We start from the raw sequence: 20,079 nt of genomic DNA on the forward strand, positions 1-20,079 counted from the left end.
TGAGGAGCTGTATAAGAGGTTGGACACTAAGGAAGGAGAAAAGGATTTATACCGATTGGCCAAGCAGAGGGACCGAGCTGGGAAGGATGTACTGCAAGTTAGAGCAATAAAGGATGGAGAGGGAACTGTGTTGACTAGTGAGGAGAGTGTGTTGAGAAGATGGAGGGAGTATTTTGAGCAGCTGATGAATGAGGAAAATCAGAGAGAGAGAAGGTTGGAGGATGTGGAGTTGGTGAAGCAGGATGTAGATAGGATTAGTAAGGAGGAAGTGAGAGCAGCGATTAAGAGGATGAAGAATGGAAAGTCGGTTGGACCAGATGACATACCGGTAGAAGCGTGGAGATGTTTAGGAGAGATGGCAGTGGAGTTTTTAACCAGATTGTTTAACAGGATTCTGGAAGGGGAGAGGATGCCTGAGGAATGGAGAAGGAGTGTGCTGGTACCGATCTTTAAGCATAAGGGAGATGTGCAGACCTGCAGTAACTACAGGGGAATTAAGTTGATCAGTCACACCATGAAGTTATGGGAAAGAGTAGTGGAAGCCAGGCTGAGAGAAGAGGTGACCATCTGTGAGCAACAGTATGGTTTCATGCCGAGGAAGAGCACCACAGATGCCTTATTTGCTTTGAGGATGTTGATGGAGAAGTATAGAGAAGGACAGAAGGAGCTGCATTGTGTATTTGTGGATTTAGAGAAAGCGTACGACAGGGTGCCAAGAGAGGAGTTGTGGTATTGTATGAGGAAGTCAGGTGTGTCAGAGAAGTATGTGAGGGTGGTGCAGGACATGTATGAGGACAGTGTGACGGCAGTAAAGTGTGCAGTAGGTACGACAGACTGGTTCAGGGTGAAGGTTGGACTGCATCAAGGATCGGCCATGAGCCCTTTCCTGTTTGCAGTGGTAATGGACAGGTTGACGGACGAGGTCAGACAGGAGTCTCCCTGGACTATGATGTTTGCAGATGATATTGTGATTTGTGGTGAGAGTAGAGAGCAGGTTGAGAAGAGCCTGGAGAGGTGGAGATATGCGCTGGAGAGAAGGGGAATGAAAGTCAGTAGGTGTAAGACAGAGTACATGTGTGTGAATGAGAGGGAGGGCAGTGGAGTGATGCGGTTGCAGGGAGAAGAGGTGGAGAAGGTGGAGGAGTTCAGGTACCTGGGGTCAACAGTGCAAAGTAATGGAGAGTGTGTTAGGGAAGTAAAGAAAAGAGTGCAGGCAGGGTGGAGTGGGTGGAGAAGAGTGACAGGAGTGATTTGTGATAAAAGAGTATCTGCAAGAATGAAAGGGAAAGTTTATAGGACTGTGGTGAGACCTGCGATGTTGTATGGATTAGAGACAGTGGCATTGAGTAAAAGACAGGAGGTGGAGCTGGAGGTAGCAGAGCTGAAGATGTTAAGGTTTTCGTTGGGAGTGACGAGGATGGACAAGATTAGAAATGAGTTTATTAGAGGGACAGCGCATGTAGGAAGTTTTGGTGACAAGGTGAGGGAGGCGAGATTGAGATGGTTTGGACATGTGCAGAGAAGGGACAGGAATTATATTGGTAGAAAAATGCTGAAGATGGAGCCACCAGGTAGGAGGAAAAGAGGAAGGCCAAGGAGGAGGTTTATGGATGTGGTGAGGGATGACATGCAGGTAGTTGGTGTAAAAGAGGCAGATATAGAGGACAGGGTGGTATGGAGACGGATGATCCGCTGTGGCGACCCCTAATGGGAGCAGCCGAAAGAAGAAGAAGAAGAAGAAGAAGATCAACATACAGTAGAAGAAATCATATATAGTGATAAAACAAGGCATATACAGTAGTACAACGGTGTCTGAAAATAACGCAATACTTTTGATATGTCAAAATAGTAATGTGACTGTTTATTCTTTTTTGCCAAAGTATGACTCTAAAAAGCAAAAGAAAACTAAAGCGTTATTTGCAAAAAAAAAATAAAAAAATCGTTATTCCTGTACTTTAGATTAGATTAAATCTAAATGGAGATTAGATTATGTGCATGTTAACATTTAAATTAAAACTAAGCTCCATCAGGCAAAACATCCTGCCCTCAAAAATAAACCCAACATCAAAAATATCTCTTCGATGACACACATCTCACCTTACCTGTTTACGGTCTGATTTGTGCTGCACCAGGTTCACCTCCCCGTAGCTCCCCTTTCCCACTACTCGGAGGAAGACATAGCTTTCCATGTTTCTCTGTTCAATCCCCAAATCGCAGCGTTACTTAGCGGATCGATCGACTTATTACGTTATAAAGTTTCACGTGGTGCACGAGCGTGCACTTTTGTTAAGCTTTAACTTTGATTTGTATTTGTGTGTGTTTGTGTGTGTGTGTGTGTGTGTGTGTGTGTGTGTGTGTGAAAGCGATGCTTCAAGAAATTGTCATGCCAGGCTTTTTCGTCACCAAGCAACCTAGCCACGTGAGCACTACAGATAATATTCTACATCCTGGAAATAAGGGTTTCTCAGCGCCATCTGGTGGTTAGGAGAATGCACATGGCTTCATCTCAAGCCGAACCTGCACTCAAGCACACTAAATGCATATCCTGATCATCACACCTTATTTTAGACTCATACCCACTTCTTGTTATAATTAAGATTCACTCTTCTGATGATTTCCATAAGATTTTGGGGTGGGATCTGTGTTTTATTCTGTTACAAGGGCTATGCACTGGACTAGGGATGAATTGCAGAGGTTAAAAGAGTGGTGCAAAGCCAACAACCTGTCTGTAAATGTGGAGATGGATGTTGACTTCAGGAAGACACGGTGTGATCCATCCCTGCTGAACATCAATGGCTCCTCCTTGGAGATTGAAAAGAACACCAAATTCCTTTGTTTTCAGCTGGCTGAGAACCTCACCTTACAGCTTTGTTAAATGCTCTACCTTGTTGGTTAGATATTTAGGTTATTTTTCTGTACACAGTGTGTGTTAATCATCATCTAATTCTCATGACTGATTCTGGTTCTGGTCTCTGTTATCAGCTGTATAGTTTTTAGTTCCTCTGTCCTGACAATGGACCACCACTCATAATAGCTGCTCATCAGTGGTCTACTTCTGTGGAGAGGACAGAGTGAGGATTATATATTATGCAGATCAATAAATAGGCTGCAGTCAGTAATATATGGGAGGTTTAGCTAAAACACTGTAACTCATTGATTTGTCTTTAAGACTTTGTAGTTGTATGGCTTGTTGGAGAAAAGCTGAGGACTCATGTAATACGGTGTTCCAGTCAGGTTGCTGGCCATGCCGTTCTGATTCTCCAGAACCCGCGCGATGCCCAGATCTTCCACTTTAATTATGTTGGTCTTAGTCAGGAAGATGTTCTGCTTTTTAATGTCTCGGTGCAAGATGTGTTTCTCGTGTAAATTCTAAAGAAACCAAGAAAAGAAACATCAGAAATCCTAACGCTATCTATTAATAGCTGAAGAGTGCATACGATCGTATAAGTCTGTCTCTCTGACAGAAGCTCACCCTTCTGCTGCTTTAGCCTGTGATACAGGTCTCCACCCTCACAGAAGCACATAACTATATAAAGCCGATGGTCCTTTCTTTCCGGGTCAGTAAACACGGGGGGACACTATGCAAGGCTAGATTATACTTTCAGAGATCACGGGTGTGACTGGGTGAGTGAGGACCCAAATGCAGGATGTGACAGGGGTGTGGAGAAAACAGGCTTTTGCAAGCAGAGCAACGGGGCAAAGGCAAAAACAAAGTCCAAAAAGCAGTCCGGGGTCTTAACACAGGCAAACAGGGCAATGCAGGGAGAGACAAAACCAAATCCTAAAATAATCCAAAATACCAATGAGCCGGCAAACAAAACAACATAGGCAAAGCAAAAACACAAAAAACAAAAACCAGTCCAGAGCAGAGGCAGTGTGGAAAAGGGGTCAGAGTCACGATCAGGTACAGGAACAAAATTCAGAGCAGGCAGGGTGGCAAGAGTATTCTCAGGTACTTTATACAGTGGCATTTAAGAGAGAAAAGTTTAATTCAATTCAATTGATTTTTATTTGTATAGCGCTTTTAACAACAAACATTGTCTCAAAGCAGCTTTACACCAATAATGTGGTGACAAAAAATTAATATGTTCTTTATAAGTGTAAGTTTGTATATATATATTTCCACATCTAGTGAGGACTCTTGCTGCTGCATTCTGAAATAACTAAAGTTTATTTATGCACTTACTCAAACACCCAGACAGTAAAGCATTACAGTAGTATAATCTAGATGTAATATAAGCAAACTGATAGCGATCAGTCAAATAAGACCTAAGCCAGGAGAGAGCTGTTCCCTTTATTCCAACAACGTTCTCAAATCTAGCAAGCATTATAGTATGATCAATTGTGTCAAAAGCTGCCATAAGGTCAAGCTAAAAAAAGTAAAGAGACAAAACCCTGATCAGAGGGTGAAACGTAGGCAAGGGATCGAGAATGCAGGTTGATTTTGATGAGGAAATAATTGAAATTAAGTCATTCTCTTGAATAGGAGTAAAGTTTTGTAATTGATTGTTATAATTACACAGCTGTCTACATGGTTATTTGTAAAATAGTTTGGATTTATATAAATCTTCTGGATTTCTTGCCTGATGTTTTCAACTTTATTATTAAAAAAGTTCATGAAATCATAACTACCTATTGATGGTGTGCATGTTAGTGCAGTGCTTTTATTTCCTGTTAATTTTGCTACTGTGCTGAATAAAAATCTAGGATTATGCTTTTTATTTTCTATGAGGGTGGAGAAATATGCTGATCTAGCAGCACTAAGAGATTTTCAATAATTTAGGAGGCTCTCCTTCCATGCTATTTGAAATTTTGTTTGACGCCATTTGTGTTCTGATTTCCGAAATTGTCTGTTTTAAGGTGCGCGTATTATCATTATACCACTGTGCAATTTTTTTTTCCTGATCATTTTGGTCTTAAGGGGAGCTACATCATCTAGAGTGTAACGGAACGTTGATTCAAGGTATTCAGTGGCCCAGGCAAGCTCTGCAGGCTCAGACGAAGATTTATTTATTATCGTCATTTCCGGAAGATTATTGATAAAACTCGCTGCTGTAGTTGACGTGGATGTACGCTTAACACGGTAACGTGGTGAGGTACTAATGCAATGACTGAGGCAGATTTTAAAAGAGATGAGGTAATGGTCTGAAATAGAGAGGCAGACTGTGGAATTATTACTATTTCTTTTTATTTTGAATCCAAATGTTAGTAACAAATCAAGAGTGTGTCCACAACTTGGAGTAACAACTGCTGCTCATAAGGAGTCTTTCTGATTATCAGAATGAATATTAAAGTCACCAACAATTAATGCTTTGTTCTAAAGAAGTAGTTAAATTTGTGATGAAATCTGCAAATTCTATGAGAAAATCAGAGTAGGGCCCTGGGGGTCTATAAATAATAATTAATGGAATTGACTGACTAGACCTACTTTTGGACACTAAATATTTTATGTTGGTTTAAAGAACTTCAAATGTTTTACATTTGTGTTTAGTCTTTTGTGTGACGCTTAGATTAAATATTATAAATAGCTGCGACTCCGCCTTCTCTGCCATTTAGACAGGGCCGGTATATGTAACTATACCCATGAGGACTCGCTTCATTTAATGCTACATATTCATTCGGTTCAATCCACATTTCTGTCAAAAACATTATTTTAAACTCCTGGACAGTAATAATTTGGTTCATAGTAAGCGCGTTTGATGTGAGAGATCTAATATTCAACAATCCTATCTTAAGATCAGGGGTGTTGGCTGTGCATTCAGTCCTTTTTAATTTAATGTTAATCAGGTTACTTAAACAGACTTTCTGAGAATTTCGACATTTTGGTTTCGCTCAAGGGACAGACACAGTCTCAATTTGGTGGATCCTGAGTGACGACCTTGTGCAGCTAGCAGACGGTCGGTTTAGCCTGTCTGTCTGCTCCCTGGCCTTGGCTCTGGACAGTCACTTATTAACTGGTGCTGTTCTGAGACTATGACCTATACTACAAGAAATGAGAGCAGCACCTTCCGGTGTGCGATGAATACCGTCCTGCCCTAACAGGCCAGCCTTGCCCTCAAAATTGCTCCAATTATTTATTAAGCCCACATTGTTTTTGGAGCACCACTCGGACATCCAGCAGTTCAGCCACCATAACCTACTGTAGGCTACATCGCCAGTTTAGACGACAGGCAGAAGACATCATCTGGAATTCTATCTTGTGGTGAGCATACAGTAGAAGAAATCATATATAGTAATAAATCAAGGCATATACAGTAATACAAAGGTGTCTGAAAATAATGCACTTATGTAAAACATTAACCTGATATAAGATCTTTTGACTGAAGACTGTTTATTCTTTTTGCCAGCGTTTCACACTGAAAAGCAAAAGAAAACTAAAGCATGTAAATTGCCAAAAGAATCGTTATTCGCGAGATCATGGCGTTTGACAGACATGCTCCTCCATGTTTCTTGTCAATCCCCAGCGTTACTTAGTGGATAGATCGACTTATCACGTAATAAAGTTGGCATGATAATTGCCTTTACTTTTTGCAAAAACTGTACAGTAAAATGACTTGAAATTTAAGACTATAAAATAAAGGGAGAGTCTAAATAAGAAATATTTAAAAGATTGAGCAAACCTATAAAGAAAAATGTTTTATGAGTGTATGAATATGGAACATGATTGAAAATGCAGTGATGTTTAGAGTGATTTTGCCTTTACTTTTTTTTTTACATTCACAGTAAAATGAGTTGAAATTTAATAGAGTAACTGACAGGAACACTCCAAATAAGAATAATCTAAAAGATTGAGCAAACCTATAAAGAAAAATGTTTGAGTGTTTGAATATTGAACATGATTGAAAATGCACCTGAGGTTTAGAGTGAATTTGCCTTTACTTTTCTCAAAAACTTCACAGTAAAATAGTTTAAATTTAATAGACTAATAGAGAAGGACACTCTAAATAAGAATTAAAAGAATGAGCAAACTTGTAAAAGAAAATGTTTAATGAGTCTTTGAATATGGAACATGGTTAAAAATCCACTTATGTTTAGAGTAAATTTGCCTTTACTTTACTTACCATAAACTCCACATTAAAATGAGTTGAATTTTAATACAGTAATAGACAAGGACACTTTAAATCAAAATTATTTGAAAGATGTGTTTGAATATGGTGATTCAAATGCACTGATTTTTATGTTTCTTAAACATTGTGCAGTAGAATGACCTAAAAATTAATTCAGTGATAGTCAGGCTCACTCTGAGTATTGATGAATTATCAAACATTTAATTGAAGGTAAAATAAAGGTGATTTTGCTTTTACATTTTATTGTATAGTCTCAAACACCATACAGTAAAGATGTTTTAAGAGTGTTTAAATATGGGCTTTAATTATATATATATTTACACCACAAACAAGAAATTGTATTATTTGTGCTTTGTTAAAAAAAACAAAACAATGTATTGCTATTTTATGTATTTTTGTTTTGTTTTTTTTATAACGAAAAACGTTCACATCTTTTTTGACCGCTCCCACCACCCATACCGTAAATGTACGATTAGACGTGCAACACAAAAAAAAGTGCGGCTGGCCTAACCGCAGTCCGATGCTAATGAGCATCTATCACACACAGTGGTCTCCTATAACACTCTTTACTATTATCTAGGGACAGTGGAGTACACACGTACAGTGCTCAGTTCGGCTGTGTCGGGACGGGGGGCGGCAAGATGGTGCCGTGAAAAGTTGTGGTCTTGTGAGCTGAGAAACAATTCGGGTATTTCTCACAAATGAATATGCAAATTGTATAAATTTGCTAAATTCTACCGATATGTTGCAGAATTTGATTAATATTAATGTTGGAATAGCACGACTTGATAATAGTGAATCATTAGCAGTTATGCTACATGACTCAGCAAAATGGCTGATGATCTTGGCACAGAGATGGAGGTCAATGCTGTAAAGGAGAAGAGAGGTTTTAACGATACGATACTCTTATGCCTGTAAAGTAAAAGCGGAGGAAGTTCTTCAAATTCTTGCCCAAAACCAAGCAAAAATCAGCCTCCCAAAAGACAGAAATATGTGCTTAGCAAAGTAAAATTTCTTTAAATGCTGTGCAGGAGAATATCATCCGAGTTCTCTCAGAGGAAATCAATGAGAGATTCGATCAGCTTGAAAGAATGGTTCAAGAAATTTCTTCCAACATTAAAGCCTCTTACTTCAGTGCATGATGATGTAATGGTTTTGCAGAAAGAAAATGAAATGCTAAAAAATGAAGAAGAAAAAAAAAAGGTCAAAGAAATGAACACAAAAATTCAGGATCAGGAACGCTACAGCCGCAGATAGTGCCTGCGTTTGTATGGACTGTCCGAACAGTCCAACGAGAACGTTAAAATGAGGACTATGGACGTATGCAAAGTGGTAGTTTCGGGCACAGACAAACAGGTTTGGATGCGACACACCGTCTGGGCCGAATTAAAACTTCAGATGAGGACAGAAAAGTGAAATCAAGACCGGTGATCATAAGATTAATTTCTCGTACAGCTGGAGATTACATTTGGAAAAACTCAAAGAACAACAAGTATCTATTCACGAAGGGTCTGTGGTTTAAGGAGGACTTGACTGCTTTTGAGCACGGAATCGTCTTTGGCCGACTGTGGAGAGAGCAAGAAAAGAAGGCAGAAATGCTTATTTCAGCGGAGGGAGGGCTTTCGTCCATGGTAGAGAGATTCGTCCTGAACAGGAAAATGGAACGACATAATTTTGATCAGCTCGCTGCAGTCTGAAATTGGTGGCATTGTGAATAATAGTATAATAATCTTTATATATGCATAGTTTAGCAAGAATTCTTGGGTGTCATTTGTGGAAATCCTGTTATGTAATAGTTTACAGTTTAGATGTTAATTGACTTGTGTTTTTTTATATTATTTATTTCTTTTTAAAATAATCGTTTAAACATTAATTTCGCTTTCTCAATTTTCTATCAATGCCAGAGGTATTCGTTCTATCTGAAAGAGAAAAGCTTTATTTTTGTATTGCAAAGAGAAATATGTTGATTTTTGTTTAATTCAGGCAACGCATGCTATTTTACAAGATAAATTTACAGGGCAAAAATTACACGCCGAAAAAGATAATGGTGGTAGATGGATATTACTTGTGTTAGATAAAGATAACAAACAATTTGTGTTAGACAATTGTTGTGCCACTAACAAAAACAACGCTAAACTTTTTTCGGAAATTAAATCTAGGATACAGCATTTCATTGCCCTATATCTTTCAGCCAGGGTTACTTGTAGAGGTGATTTCAATACTGTGTTTATTGAAACTATTGATAGATGGCCTCATAAAGCTAGACCAGGCCCTTCTAGTGAATTGGTTAATGTATGTTTAAGACTGGGCCTTAACTGATGTTTGGTGATATAAGTATCCAGACAGGGAAGAATATACATCTCTTCATTCTTGTATTGACTATTGGTTAGTGTCTAATGATTTAACTAATAATGTGACCTATGTATTGATAGAACCTTGCATAATGACCGATCGTAAAGGAATATTTATTAAAATAAATATGGTACAAGATAAATCGGTCAAAAAAACATAGCTGTTATTGGAAATTAAATAACAATTTACTTAAAAATGAAGGTTTAAGGGAAAATATTTAAGGTATTATTGAAAAATATAGAACTGCAGATTTAGAAAAAGCGCATGGAAAATATTGGGAATTATTGAAGTTTGGTATTTTGGCATTTATCAATGAAGAAAAAATTGCAATAAAAAATAATTAAGAAAAATTAAAGATATTTTCAATTCATATAAAAAGAAAAAGGAAGCTTTCACTGATTGTTATTTACAAAAATTTGATTTATTGCAATTTGACTTCGCTAAAATTTATGAGGATAAAGCTAGGAGGGCATTTATCAGAACTAGACTAAAATGGCTAGAAAAATAGGAAAAAAATATATATATATTTGTGTTCTTTCCTCAATTTCAAAATTAAAGATAAACAATAAATTTGTGGATAATTCCTCAGTTATCTAAAAATAGTTTTTTAGTAATTTGTATTGTCCCATATCAGCTTCTTCTGACATTGATACTTTTCTAAATAGCTTGGTGAGTGATACCAAAAAAATAGACCAGAACTAGTTTTAGATATGATTGATTATAACCACTTTATTGAGGATGATAGTTTTATTTTATTTATTGATTTCTATAAAGCATTTGATACGGTCATTCATAGTTTTGTTTTTCAAAGTCATTAAAATGTTTGGTTTTGGAGATATGTTTTTGAAAGCTGTTAAAACATTGTATAGTGGGTGTAATAGTTCTCTCAATCTTGCTCATGGTACCTCACAAAGATTTAATATTCATTGTGGCATTAGGCAGGGATGCCCCCTCTCTTCTATTTATTTTTGTTAGTCACAAGTTTTAGCATCACATATAAAGAGAAATCCATTTGATGGTATCACAACTTTAGGTGTACAATTTAAACTTAGTCAGTTTGCCACATTATTTGAAAAAAGAGATCATTTGTAATCCTAAAAAGCAAGGGGGATTAAAGGTCTTAGATTATAATACTCTCAATGACAACTTAAAAATTAAATGGTTAATAGAGTTTATAAAGAATAGAGAAAATGGTCCTTTGAATGTATTTCCTAATTATATTTTTAATAGTCTGGGAGGCATTGATTTTTTTTTTTTTTAAATGTAATTTTTCTTTTGATAAAATTGTTAGCATGGAAATTAAGTTTGACGATACTTCTAAAAAACTATATTTCAGAAGGGATCGACATGGTTAATCCTTATATATCCTAATAAGAATATTTTCATTGAAAATGTTGATGTTTTAAAACAACAGTGTTGTAATAAGATAAAAGGAATGCTCTCCGTTCTGCATCTTTACCTGCAGCCAAGTTTTTTTGGTCTTCTTTATTTGGTTATATTTCTTGGGTTAAATTATGGAAACTGCCAAACAAGTTTTGTATAAATAACAAAATTAAGGAATTGTCTAACAAAATACTCCATAGAATTTATCCTGATTTTTTTGTTTGTTTTTTGTTTTTTTCTCTGTAAGTGTAAATTTAACAATGGTATGTAAAAAAAAAAAAATAATTATGGATGACCAAAAAAAAAGAAAAAAGAAAAATTATGGATGACAAAAAATAAATAAATAAATAAATAAAAATTATGGATGACAAAAAACAAAACAAAAAACCCAGATGCTCCACTCATGCCGAAAGGAAGACATTTCACAACAGTAACATTTAAAGACAATTGAATGCATTTAAAATTGTATTTGTTAAATGATCTGTCTTTTTGTACTGTAGCTCTACAAGTCATGTTTTTTTGTTTTTCGTCTTGAAGTGAATCACACCTGTCGTGCAGGTTCATGCTGGTGATCAGCTTGGGAGTGTGGAGGGTGTTTAGCCATCTCTGTGTTAAATGCTCTACCTTGTTGGTTAGATATTTAGGTTATTTTTCTCTACACAGTGTGTGTTAATCATCTAATTCTCATGACTGTTAGGTTCTGGTTTCTGTTATCAGCTGGATAAATTTAGTTCCTCTGTCCTGACAATGGACCACCTCTTCTAATACCAATACAATGGACCACCACTCAAAGTGAGGATTATACATTATGCAGATCAATAAATAGGCTAAAGTCAGTAATATATGGGCGGTTTAGCTTAAAATAATGTGTAACTCATTGATTTGTCTTTGAGACCTTGAAGTTGTATGGCTTGTTGGAGAAAAGCTCAGGGCTCATGTAATAAGGTGTTCCAATCAGGGTGCTGGCCATGTCGTTCTGATTCTCCAGAACCTGCGCGATGCCCAGATCTCCCACTTTAATAATGTTGGTCTTAGTCAGGAAGATGTTCTGCGTTTTCAGGTCTCGGTGCAAGATGTGTTTCCTGTGTAAATACTAAAGAAAACAAGGAAACATGAGAAATCATAGCGCTACCTATTAATAGCTGAAGGGTGCATCTGATCGTATAAGTCTGTTGAATACTTAAATCTAATCAGTCAGAAGGTTTTGATGCCTGCAGGGCCATCGCGATCTGCACAAACCACTCCACCACCTGTCTCTCTGGCAGAAGCTCATTATTCTGCTGCTTAAGCCTGTAATACAGGTCTCCTCCCTCACAGAAGCCCATGACGATATAAAGCTGATGGTCCCTTTCTTCCCATGATTCCCGGTAGGTAACGATATTGGGATGTTTGAGCTGTGAGAGCAGCTGAGCTTCCTGTTCAGCCGCCCGGCGTTCTCGCTTTGATGATGTTCTAAGGTTCAGCTTCTTGATGACGTACTGGATAGGGGAAATCTCTCATTAAATTGTCTTTGAGACCTTGTAGTTGTATGGCTTATTTAAAATAAGCTCAGCGCTCATGTATAATGGTGTTCCGACCAGGGTGCTGACAGTGTCATGATGTTGCAGAATGTGTGCAAAGCCCAGATCTCCCACTTTTATAATGTTGATGTCAGTAAGAAAGATATTCCTGGTTTTTAGGTCCCGGTGCAAGATCCGTTTCTTGTGTAAATACTAAAGAAACCAATATAAGAAACATCAGAAATCATAGCGCTACCTATTGATAGCTGAAGGGTGCATCCGATCGTAAATCTGATCAAGAAGGTGTTGATACCTGCAGGGCCATCGCGATCTGGACGAACCACTCCACCACCTGTCTCTCTGGCAGAAGCTCGCCGTTCTGCTGCCTGAGTCGGCTGTAGAGGTCTCCTCCATCACAGAAGCCCATGACGATGAAAAGTTGCCCATTCCCTTTCCACGACTCCAGGTAGGTGACAATGTTGGGATGTCTCAGTTGGGACAGCAGCTAAGCTTCCTGTTCAGCAAACTGGCGCTCTTGCTCTGATGTTTCCAAGCTAATCCTTTTGATGACGTACTGAATAGGGAAATACGTGAAGATTATGGACTTTAAAGAGTCCATCTAGAGACGTACCAGTGCCAATTGGATCCCACTACACGTGTGGAGTTTTGATCTTGGACCTCTGGGAGTGTTTAAAGGCTCTGGCATGGAGAAGCTGTTGCTGGATCTGTGATGATCACAAATGTTGACTACTTTTATAGTGACGTAGCTTCCTGTGTTTGACTTGTTTGCCGCGAGTTACGTGTTTGTATCTCTCTCGGCGTCTTTCAAACAAACTTTGCTATCTATCCATCCGTTTTTCCTCTTTTAATAATCCTTAATTGTTTTTGTCTTCCTGACTTGTGCCTGTAGTTAGTTAACTCGACTATAACTAGTGTTGTTTATATTTATTTTCTCTCACTCACATCTCTGTATAATAAATCTGTTCGTGACGATAAGCACTATGCCGGTTGTTTGTCTGCATTCGAGCACAGGTGAGGACTCGTTCGAGTTGCAAACGGTGGCGTTGGAGATGGAGGCATTTGAGAAACAGATTCGCGAGCTGCATGTAAAACATGCCCGGCTGCGAGAGCGGAATGCGGCGCTGGAAACATCCCGGGCGGACGCGCACTCATCCCAGGTAAACTCCCGGGTTGAACCTAACGCTCCCAGCACATCAACTTCGCGTGCTTCTATGCCCAGGCCCAGCGGTGCAACATGGACCCTGGATGCGGCCGCGGCGGAAGAGACAAGCCAAGCCCCGATCGAGGACGTCTCCACCTCCACCACCGGCCTTCGAGATCTCGACCGAGAACCGCTTCGTCCCCCTCCGCGAGACGGAACGCGACACTGTTATTCTCGGAGATTCCATCGTCCGGCATGTCCGCGCTACCCGAGCTAAAGGTAAGGTGCACACTCGCTGTTTTCCTGGTGCTCGTGTTCTGGATGTCGCTGCGCAGGTACCCGCGATCCTGAACGAGAACTTCGGAGCGGTTGTTCTCCATGCCGGAGCAAACGACACCAGGCTGCGGCAAACGGAGATCTTAAAGAGGGACTTCAGGATCCTGGTGGAGACGGTACGCAGCACATCACCCACAACGAGGATCATTGTGTCAGGACCTCTTCCCACTTACCAGCGAGGGGCTGAGAAGTTTAGTAGACTTTTAGCTCTAAATGAATGGTTACAGTCATGGTGTCGAGAACATAAACTTCTCTTTGTTAATAACTGGAACTGTTTCTGGGAGCGTCCTAGGTTCTTCCGCCCTGATGGCCTGCACCCCAGCAGAGTTGGAGCAGCAGTGCTATCAGATAACATCTCTAGGATACTTCACACCATCTGACTGGTAAGACATCAAGAAATCTTCAACTATAAGAACACGCATACTACAGACCAAATAGTTACAAGTTCACACACAGCCCAGTTTATAGAAACCGTATCTATTCCTCGGGTAGTAAAACCAAGAATTAAATACACAAGATCCAGAAATAATCTTATTGCAGTTAAAACTGAAAAATGCCAGATAAACAAACACAACAAAGTTCTAAAGTTCGGTCTTTTAAACATTAGATCACTTGCACCCAAAGCACTGATTGTAAATGAGATGATCACAGATAATAATCTCGATGCACTCTGTCTCACTGAGACCTGGATTAAACCAGATGATTATATGGGTCTAAACGAGTCTACACCGTCAGGATATGTTTATAAGCATGAGCCCCGTCAGACTGGTTGTGGGGGGGGGGTGTAGGAACCATTTATAGTGCTTCTCTTAATGTTAGTCAGAGATTAGGATTCAGCTTTAAATCATTTGAAGTGCTCGTTCTTAAAATTGCACTTTCAGACATGCATAGAAAACTCGCTCTGGTCACCGTGTACAGACCCCCAGGGCCCTACGCTGATTTTCTTCATGAGTTTGCTTGTTTTCTCTCAGACCTCTTGATCAGTTTTGATAAAGTGCTGCTTGTAGGAGATTTGAATATTCATGTAGATGATGCAAACGATGCCCTAGGATTATCATTTGTCGATTTACTAAACTCTTTTGGAGTTAAACAAAACGTCACCAGACCAACCCACCGTTTTAACCACACACTAGACTTAATAATATCCTACGGAGCAGACGTCACTGATATAGATATTTTACCCCAGAGTGATGACATCACAGACCATTATCTCATACTGTACACACTACCGGTAGAGCAGATTAACCGTGTTTCACCACGGTATCGACTTGGTAGGACTATTATTCCAACCACTAAGGACAGATTCATAAATAACCTGCCTGATTTATCTGTTTCACATTAAACCCATAACTGCTGATCATCTTGATGAGATGGCGAACAACATAGACCTTATCCTCACTAGCACTTTAGACACTGTTGCCCCCATCCGGTTAAAAAAGGTTCGAGAACAAGCACCTGCACCTTGGTATAATAGTCATACGCATGCCCTAAAGAGAACAACACGTAATCTGGAAAGAAAATGGAGGAAAACTAAATTGGAGGTATTTATAATTGCGTATAAAGACAGTATGCTTAGCTACAGACAGGCGACAAAAGCTGCTAGAGCTAAACACCTGAGCAAACTCATAGAAAATAACAAAAACAATCCCAGGTTCCTTTTCAGTACAGTCGCTAAATTAACAACAAATCAGGGATCTGAAAAATGTGTTCCATCACAGTTTAGTAGTGAGGACTTTATGAATTTCTTCACTGAAAAAATAGATAACATTAGAAAAACAATTGTGGCAGTTCAACCTCTGACAGCATCTCCCGACACAATCGTACCTACAACCCCACAACTACACTGTTTTACATGTATAGGACAGGAAGAGCTGTATGATGCTATTATGAAAGCTAAATCAACAACATGTCAGTTAGATCCAATTCCCACTAAACTACTGAAGGAAGTGTTATATACAGCTGGTGAGCCTCTTCTCAATATTATTAACTCCTCACTATCGTTAGGTCATGTCCCTAAATCCCTCAAGTTAGCAGTTATTAAGCCCCTCATTAAAAAACCTAATCTGGATCCAAACACGCTATCGAATTACAGACCAATTTCAAATCTCCCATTTATGTCTAAGATTTTAGAAAAGATTGTCGCTGCCCAGTTATGTAACCACTTGCAGGAGAACAATATCTTTGAAGAGTTTCAGTCAGGTTTTAGGCCCCATCATAGCACAGAAACTGCTCTAGTTAAAATCACTAATGACCTGTTTTTAGCTTCAGACCAAGGCTACATCTCCCTATTAGTTTTACTAGATCTTAGTGCTGCGTTCGACACTATAGATCATGATCTTCTCCTCGATCGCTTACAGAATTACATCGGTATTCAGGGACAGGCATTAAGCTGGTTTAAATCCTACCTGTCCAATCGTTACCATTTCGTAGATTTAAATGGAGAGCTATCCAGGATAATGCTAGTAAATTATGGCGTGCCACAAGGATCAGTTCTAGGACCCCTGCTTTTCACAATATACATGCTTCCATTAGGAAATATTATTAGAAGGCATGGAATTAGCTTCCATTGTTATGCTGATGATACCCAGCTATATATTTCATCCAAACCAGGCGATACAGCTCAATTAGCTCGCATAACTGAGTGTGTTGAAGAAATAAGAGATTGGATGACCCATAACTTTCTGCTATTAAATTCTGATAAAACGGAGATTTTGCTCATCGGCCCAAAAAATAGTACACAGAAGCTCCAGCATCTCAGCCTGCATTTAGACGGTTGTTCTGTAACTACTAGTTCAACGGTAAAAGACCTGGGAGTTATTTTAGAGAGCAACTTATCTTTTAAAAATCACATCAATCAAGTTACAAAAACAGCCTTCTTTCACCTTAGAAATATTTCTAAGCTAAGAAATATGTTATCTATATCTGATGCAGAGAAGCTCGTCCATGCGTTTATGACCTCTAGAATAGACTACTGTAATGCATTACTAGGTGGATGTCCTGCATCATTAATAAACAAGCTTCAGTTAGTTCAGAATGCCGCAGCAAGAGTTCTTACTAGGTCAAGAAAATACGATCATATAACCCCAATCTTATCGTCCCTACATTGGCTTCCTATTAAGTTTCGAATAGACTACAAACTACTGCTACTCACTTATAAAGCACTAAATGGTTTGGCTCCCATGTATCTATCCAGTCTTTTAACACGCTACAATCCGTCACGCTCCCTGAGATCTCAAAACTCTGGGCTTCTAGTAGTTCCTAGAATAGCAAAGTCCACTAAAGGCGGTAGAGCATTTTCACATTTAGCTCCTAAACTCTGGAATAGTCTTCCTGACAGTGTTCGGGGTTCAGATACACTCTCCCAGTTTAAGTGTAGATTAAAAACATATCTTTTTAGCAAAGCCTACACATAACACACATCACACACATCACATCACAACCTTGTGCTCCAGAATATATGATTACATGCACATCATCAACTTGTGCTGTTAATATCATGAACAGCAGCTACGCTAATTCCTCTCCACTGCTTCTCTTTCTCTCCCCATCCCGAGGCATCCTGAGGTTTGGCCAGCTCCAGTCACGTCCCACCTCGTGAAGATTATGGACCTATGGATGATCATGGAGAAGTAGATGCCGAGTGTTTAAAGGCCCTGGCATGGAGAAGCTGATGCTGGATCTATGATGATCACAAATTGTTCTGTATTGTTGAAAGATTTATGACCAAACTCTTGATGTCACCCATATGAGGATGGGTTCCCCTTTGAGTCTGGTTCCTCTCAAGGTTTCTTCCTCATATCAAATAAGGGAGTTTTTCCTTGCCACTGTCGCCACGGCTTGCTCATCAGGGACAAACGCACACCATTCACCTTCACTGTTGTTTTCTGTAAAGCTGCTTTGAGACAATGTCTGTTGTGAAAAGCGCTATACAAATAAACTTGACTTGACTTGACTTTTATACCAAAGACTGTAGAAAGAACATTTACTTATAATCTTATACTCCAGTTCTCATGTTAGTTCTCACTCTCCAGTGATTTCATGTTCAAACTCTTGAAGTCACCCAAATGAGGATGGGTTCTCCTTTTGAGTCTGGTTCCTCTAAGGTTTCTTCCTCATAACATCTCCCATTCCCTTCCCACGACTCCCGGTAGGAGACAATATTGGGATGTCGGAGTTGGGAAAGGAGCTGAGCTTCCTGTTTAGCCAACCGGCGCTCTCGCTTCAATTATATTATTAGGTTCAGCCTCTTGATGACGTACTGGACAGGGAAATACAGCACATGACACTAAATACGTGAGCTGTAAAGAGCAACGACGCATAAGATGCAGGACCGTACGTAGCTGAATTCACCATCAAAATCAACCCACTATCAAAAATATATCTTCAATGACACACACTACAGATGATCAGACTCGAGATATCTGATCTCACCTTACCTGTTTACGGTCTGATTTGTGCTGCACCAGGTTCACCTCCCCGTAGCTCCCCTTTCCCACTACTCGGAGGAAGACATAGCTTTCCATGTTTCTCTGTTTATTCCCCAAATCGCAGCGTTACTTAGCGGATCGATCGACTTATTACGCTATAAAGTTTCACGTGTTGCACGAGCGAGCACTTTTGTTAAGATTTAACTTTGATTTGTTTGTGTGTGTGTGTGAGTGAAAGCGATGCTACTGGAAATTGTCATGGCAGGCTTCTTCGTCACCAAACAACCAAGCCACGTGAGCACTACAGATAATATTCTCCATTCTAGAGATGAGGGTTTTCTCAGCGCCATCTGGTGGTTAGCAGAATGCACATGGCTTCATCTCAAGCCTGCATTCTGCACTCAAGCACACTAAATGCATATCCTGATCATCACACCTTATTATAGACTCATACCCACTTCTTGTTTTAATAAGATTCACTCTTCTGAGAAGGTTTTACTTTAGATTTTGGGGTGGGATCTGTGTTTTATTATGCACTGGACTATGCAGGGATGAAGTTCAGAGGTTAACAGAGTGGTGCAAAGCCAACAACCTTTCTTTAAATGTGAAGATGGATGTTGATTTCAGGAAGAAACAGTGTGATCACTCCCCGCCGAACATCAATGGCTCCTCTGTTTTCATCTGGCTGAGAACCCAGCAGCGTCTCTACTTCTTGAAAAAGCTAAAGAAGGCCTAGGTCCCACCACACATGCTCATAACGTTCTACAGACACACCATCGAAAGCATGCTAAACAGCTGCATCACTGGTTTGGCAATTGCACTGTTTCTGATCTCAAGACCCTACAGAGAATAGTGACTGAGACGGAAAAGATCAGTGCTGTCTCTCTTCCCTTCGTGATTTATATAAAAACCCCATACGCTGCATTTTCAAAGCCACCAATCATTGTGGCTGATCATCACACACACCTCACACACACTCCTCACTCTCCTGCCGTCTGGGAAAATTTACCAAAGCATTCAAGCAAGATGTTTGACTCTTTTTAGTTCCAGTGATTAAAAACTGTACCTATATAGCATTCAAATACATGATAAACAGTACAGTACAAAGACGCAATAATGTGTCCACATACTTTTGAAAGTATAGTATCATGATGCTTGTCCTAGATATATACAGTTACTTTAAGACTGTATTTGTGTCCTCAAATCAATATATACTTATAAAAAAGGTGTATTATTTAGGGTTTGTCTGTCCTTAAGTGTTAATAATTTACTGATCTGTTAATTTGTTTATATGTTTGTACTTGTACAGGTCAGCTAAGATAGAATCAGCATTTCTTTTTAGTTAATTTGCTAATGGTGTTAAAGCCTATTTTTACCACCAGGTGGTGCAAGTCCAAAATAAATGTAACACTGCACACCAGTGTCACAGAAAACGTTGTCAGATAGAAATAAGTGGGGACTGATTAATAGACATAGTCTTAGTTTGTTTGTTTAGGGTGAGATAGAAAATTATATAAACTGGTAAACTAACTAAGTCAGTAATAATCAGTAAAAAGTAAAAAAATAATTAAATATAACTTTAGCACTTATATGATTAGGGTCAAATGTAGTAGTTGTGACGACTTTGAGATCAATTTAACCAAGCTCAACTTGCTTATCATCATCATCGCTTTACTGGTTGGGAGTGGGCAAGAGTATTGATATGTTCCGTCATATTCTCTTTGAATAAACACAAGAAAAAAGAAAGAAAAACATGTCCCAAGAACATGGAGGAGTTGGTAACACTTATCAGTGCCATGAGACAAAAAAAAAGCTTAGCATATCAGCCAATCACAATCGCTCCTTGGTGTACC

The 20,079-nt window shown here is 39.1% G+C and overlaps 2 protein-coding genes across 12 annotated transcripts in view; both read right to left on the bottom strand.

Moving 5' to 3' along the window:
• nek4 (NIMA-related kinase 4) overlaps nucleotides 1-18,217 on the bottom strand; it is a 29,273-nt gene extending 11,056 nt beyond the window's left edge. For 9 of the 11 annotated variants that reach the window (XM_083533585.1, XM_083533576.1, XM_083533577.1 and 6 more), the window contains exons 1-2: nucleotides 18,086-18,217; nucleotides 12,615-12,706 (exon numbers count right to left, since the gene is read on the bottom strand). In XM_083533585.1, coding sequence (XP_083389711.1) covers nucleotides 12,615-12,706; nucleotides 18,086-18,152 — 159 coding nt within the window. In that variant the 5' untranslated portion in view covers nucleotides 18,153-18,217. Of the gene's footprint in view, nucleotides 1-2,102; nucleotides 2,450-12,614; nucleotides 12,707-18,085 lie in introns of those variants that run through there. The other 2 variants (XM_083533582.1, XM_083533581.1) reach the window with 2 other exon arrangements.
• Nucleotides 11,178-18,754, bottom strand: LOC310721689 (serine/threonine-protein kinase Nek4-like). The gene is made up of 3 exons (XM_083533591.1): nucleotides 18,236-18,754; nucleotides 12,014-12,280; nucleotides 11,178-11,895 (listed from the first exon to the last, which is right to left on the bottom strand). Exons 1-3 carry the CDS (start codon nucleotides 18,320-18,322, stop codon nucleotides 11,677-11,679), a joined length of 573 nt encoding a protein of 190 aa, XP_083389717.1. The 5' UTR covers nucleotides 18,323-18,754; the 3' UTR covers nucleotides 11,178-11,676.
• Nucleotides 18,755-20,079: the final 1,325 nt, after the last annotated feature.

The sequence above is a fragment of the Silurus aristotelis genome, assembly GCF_946808225.1.
Source record: "Silurus aristotelis genome assembly, chromosome: 28".
Classification (NCBI taxonomy): domain Eukaryota; kingdom Metazoa; phylum Chordata; class Actinopteri; order Siluriformes; family Siluridae; genus Silurus; species Silurus aristotelis.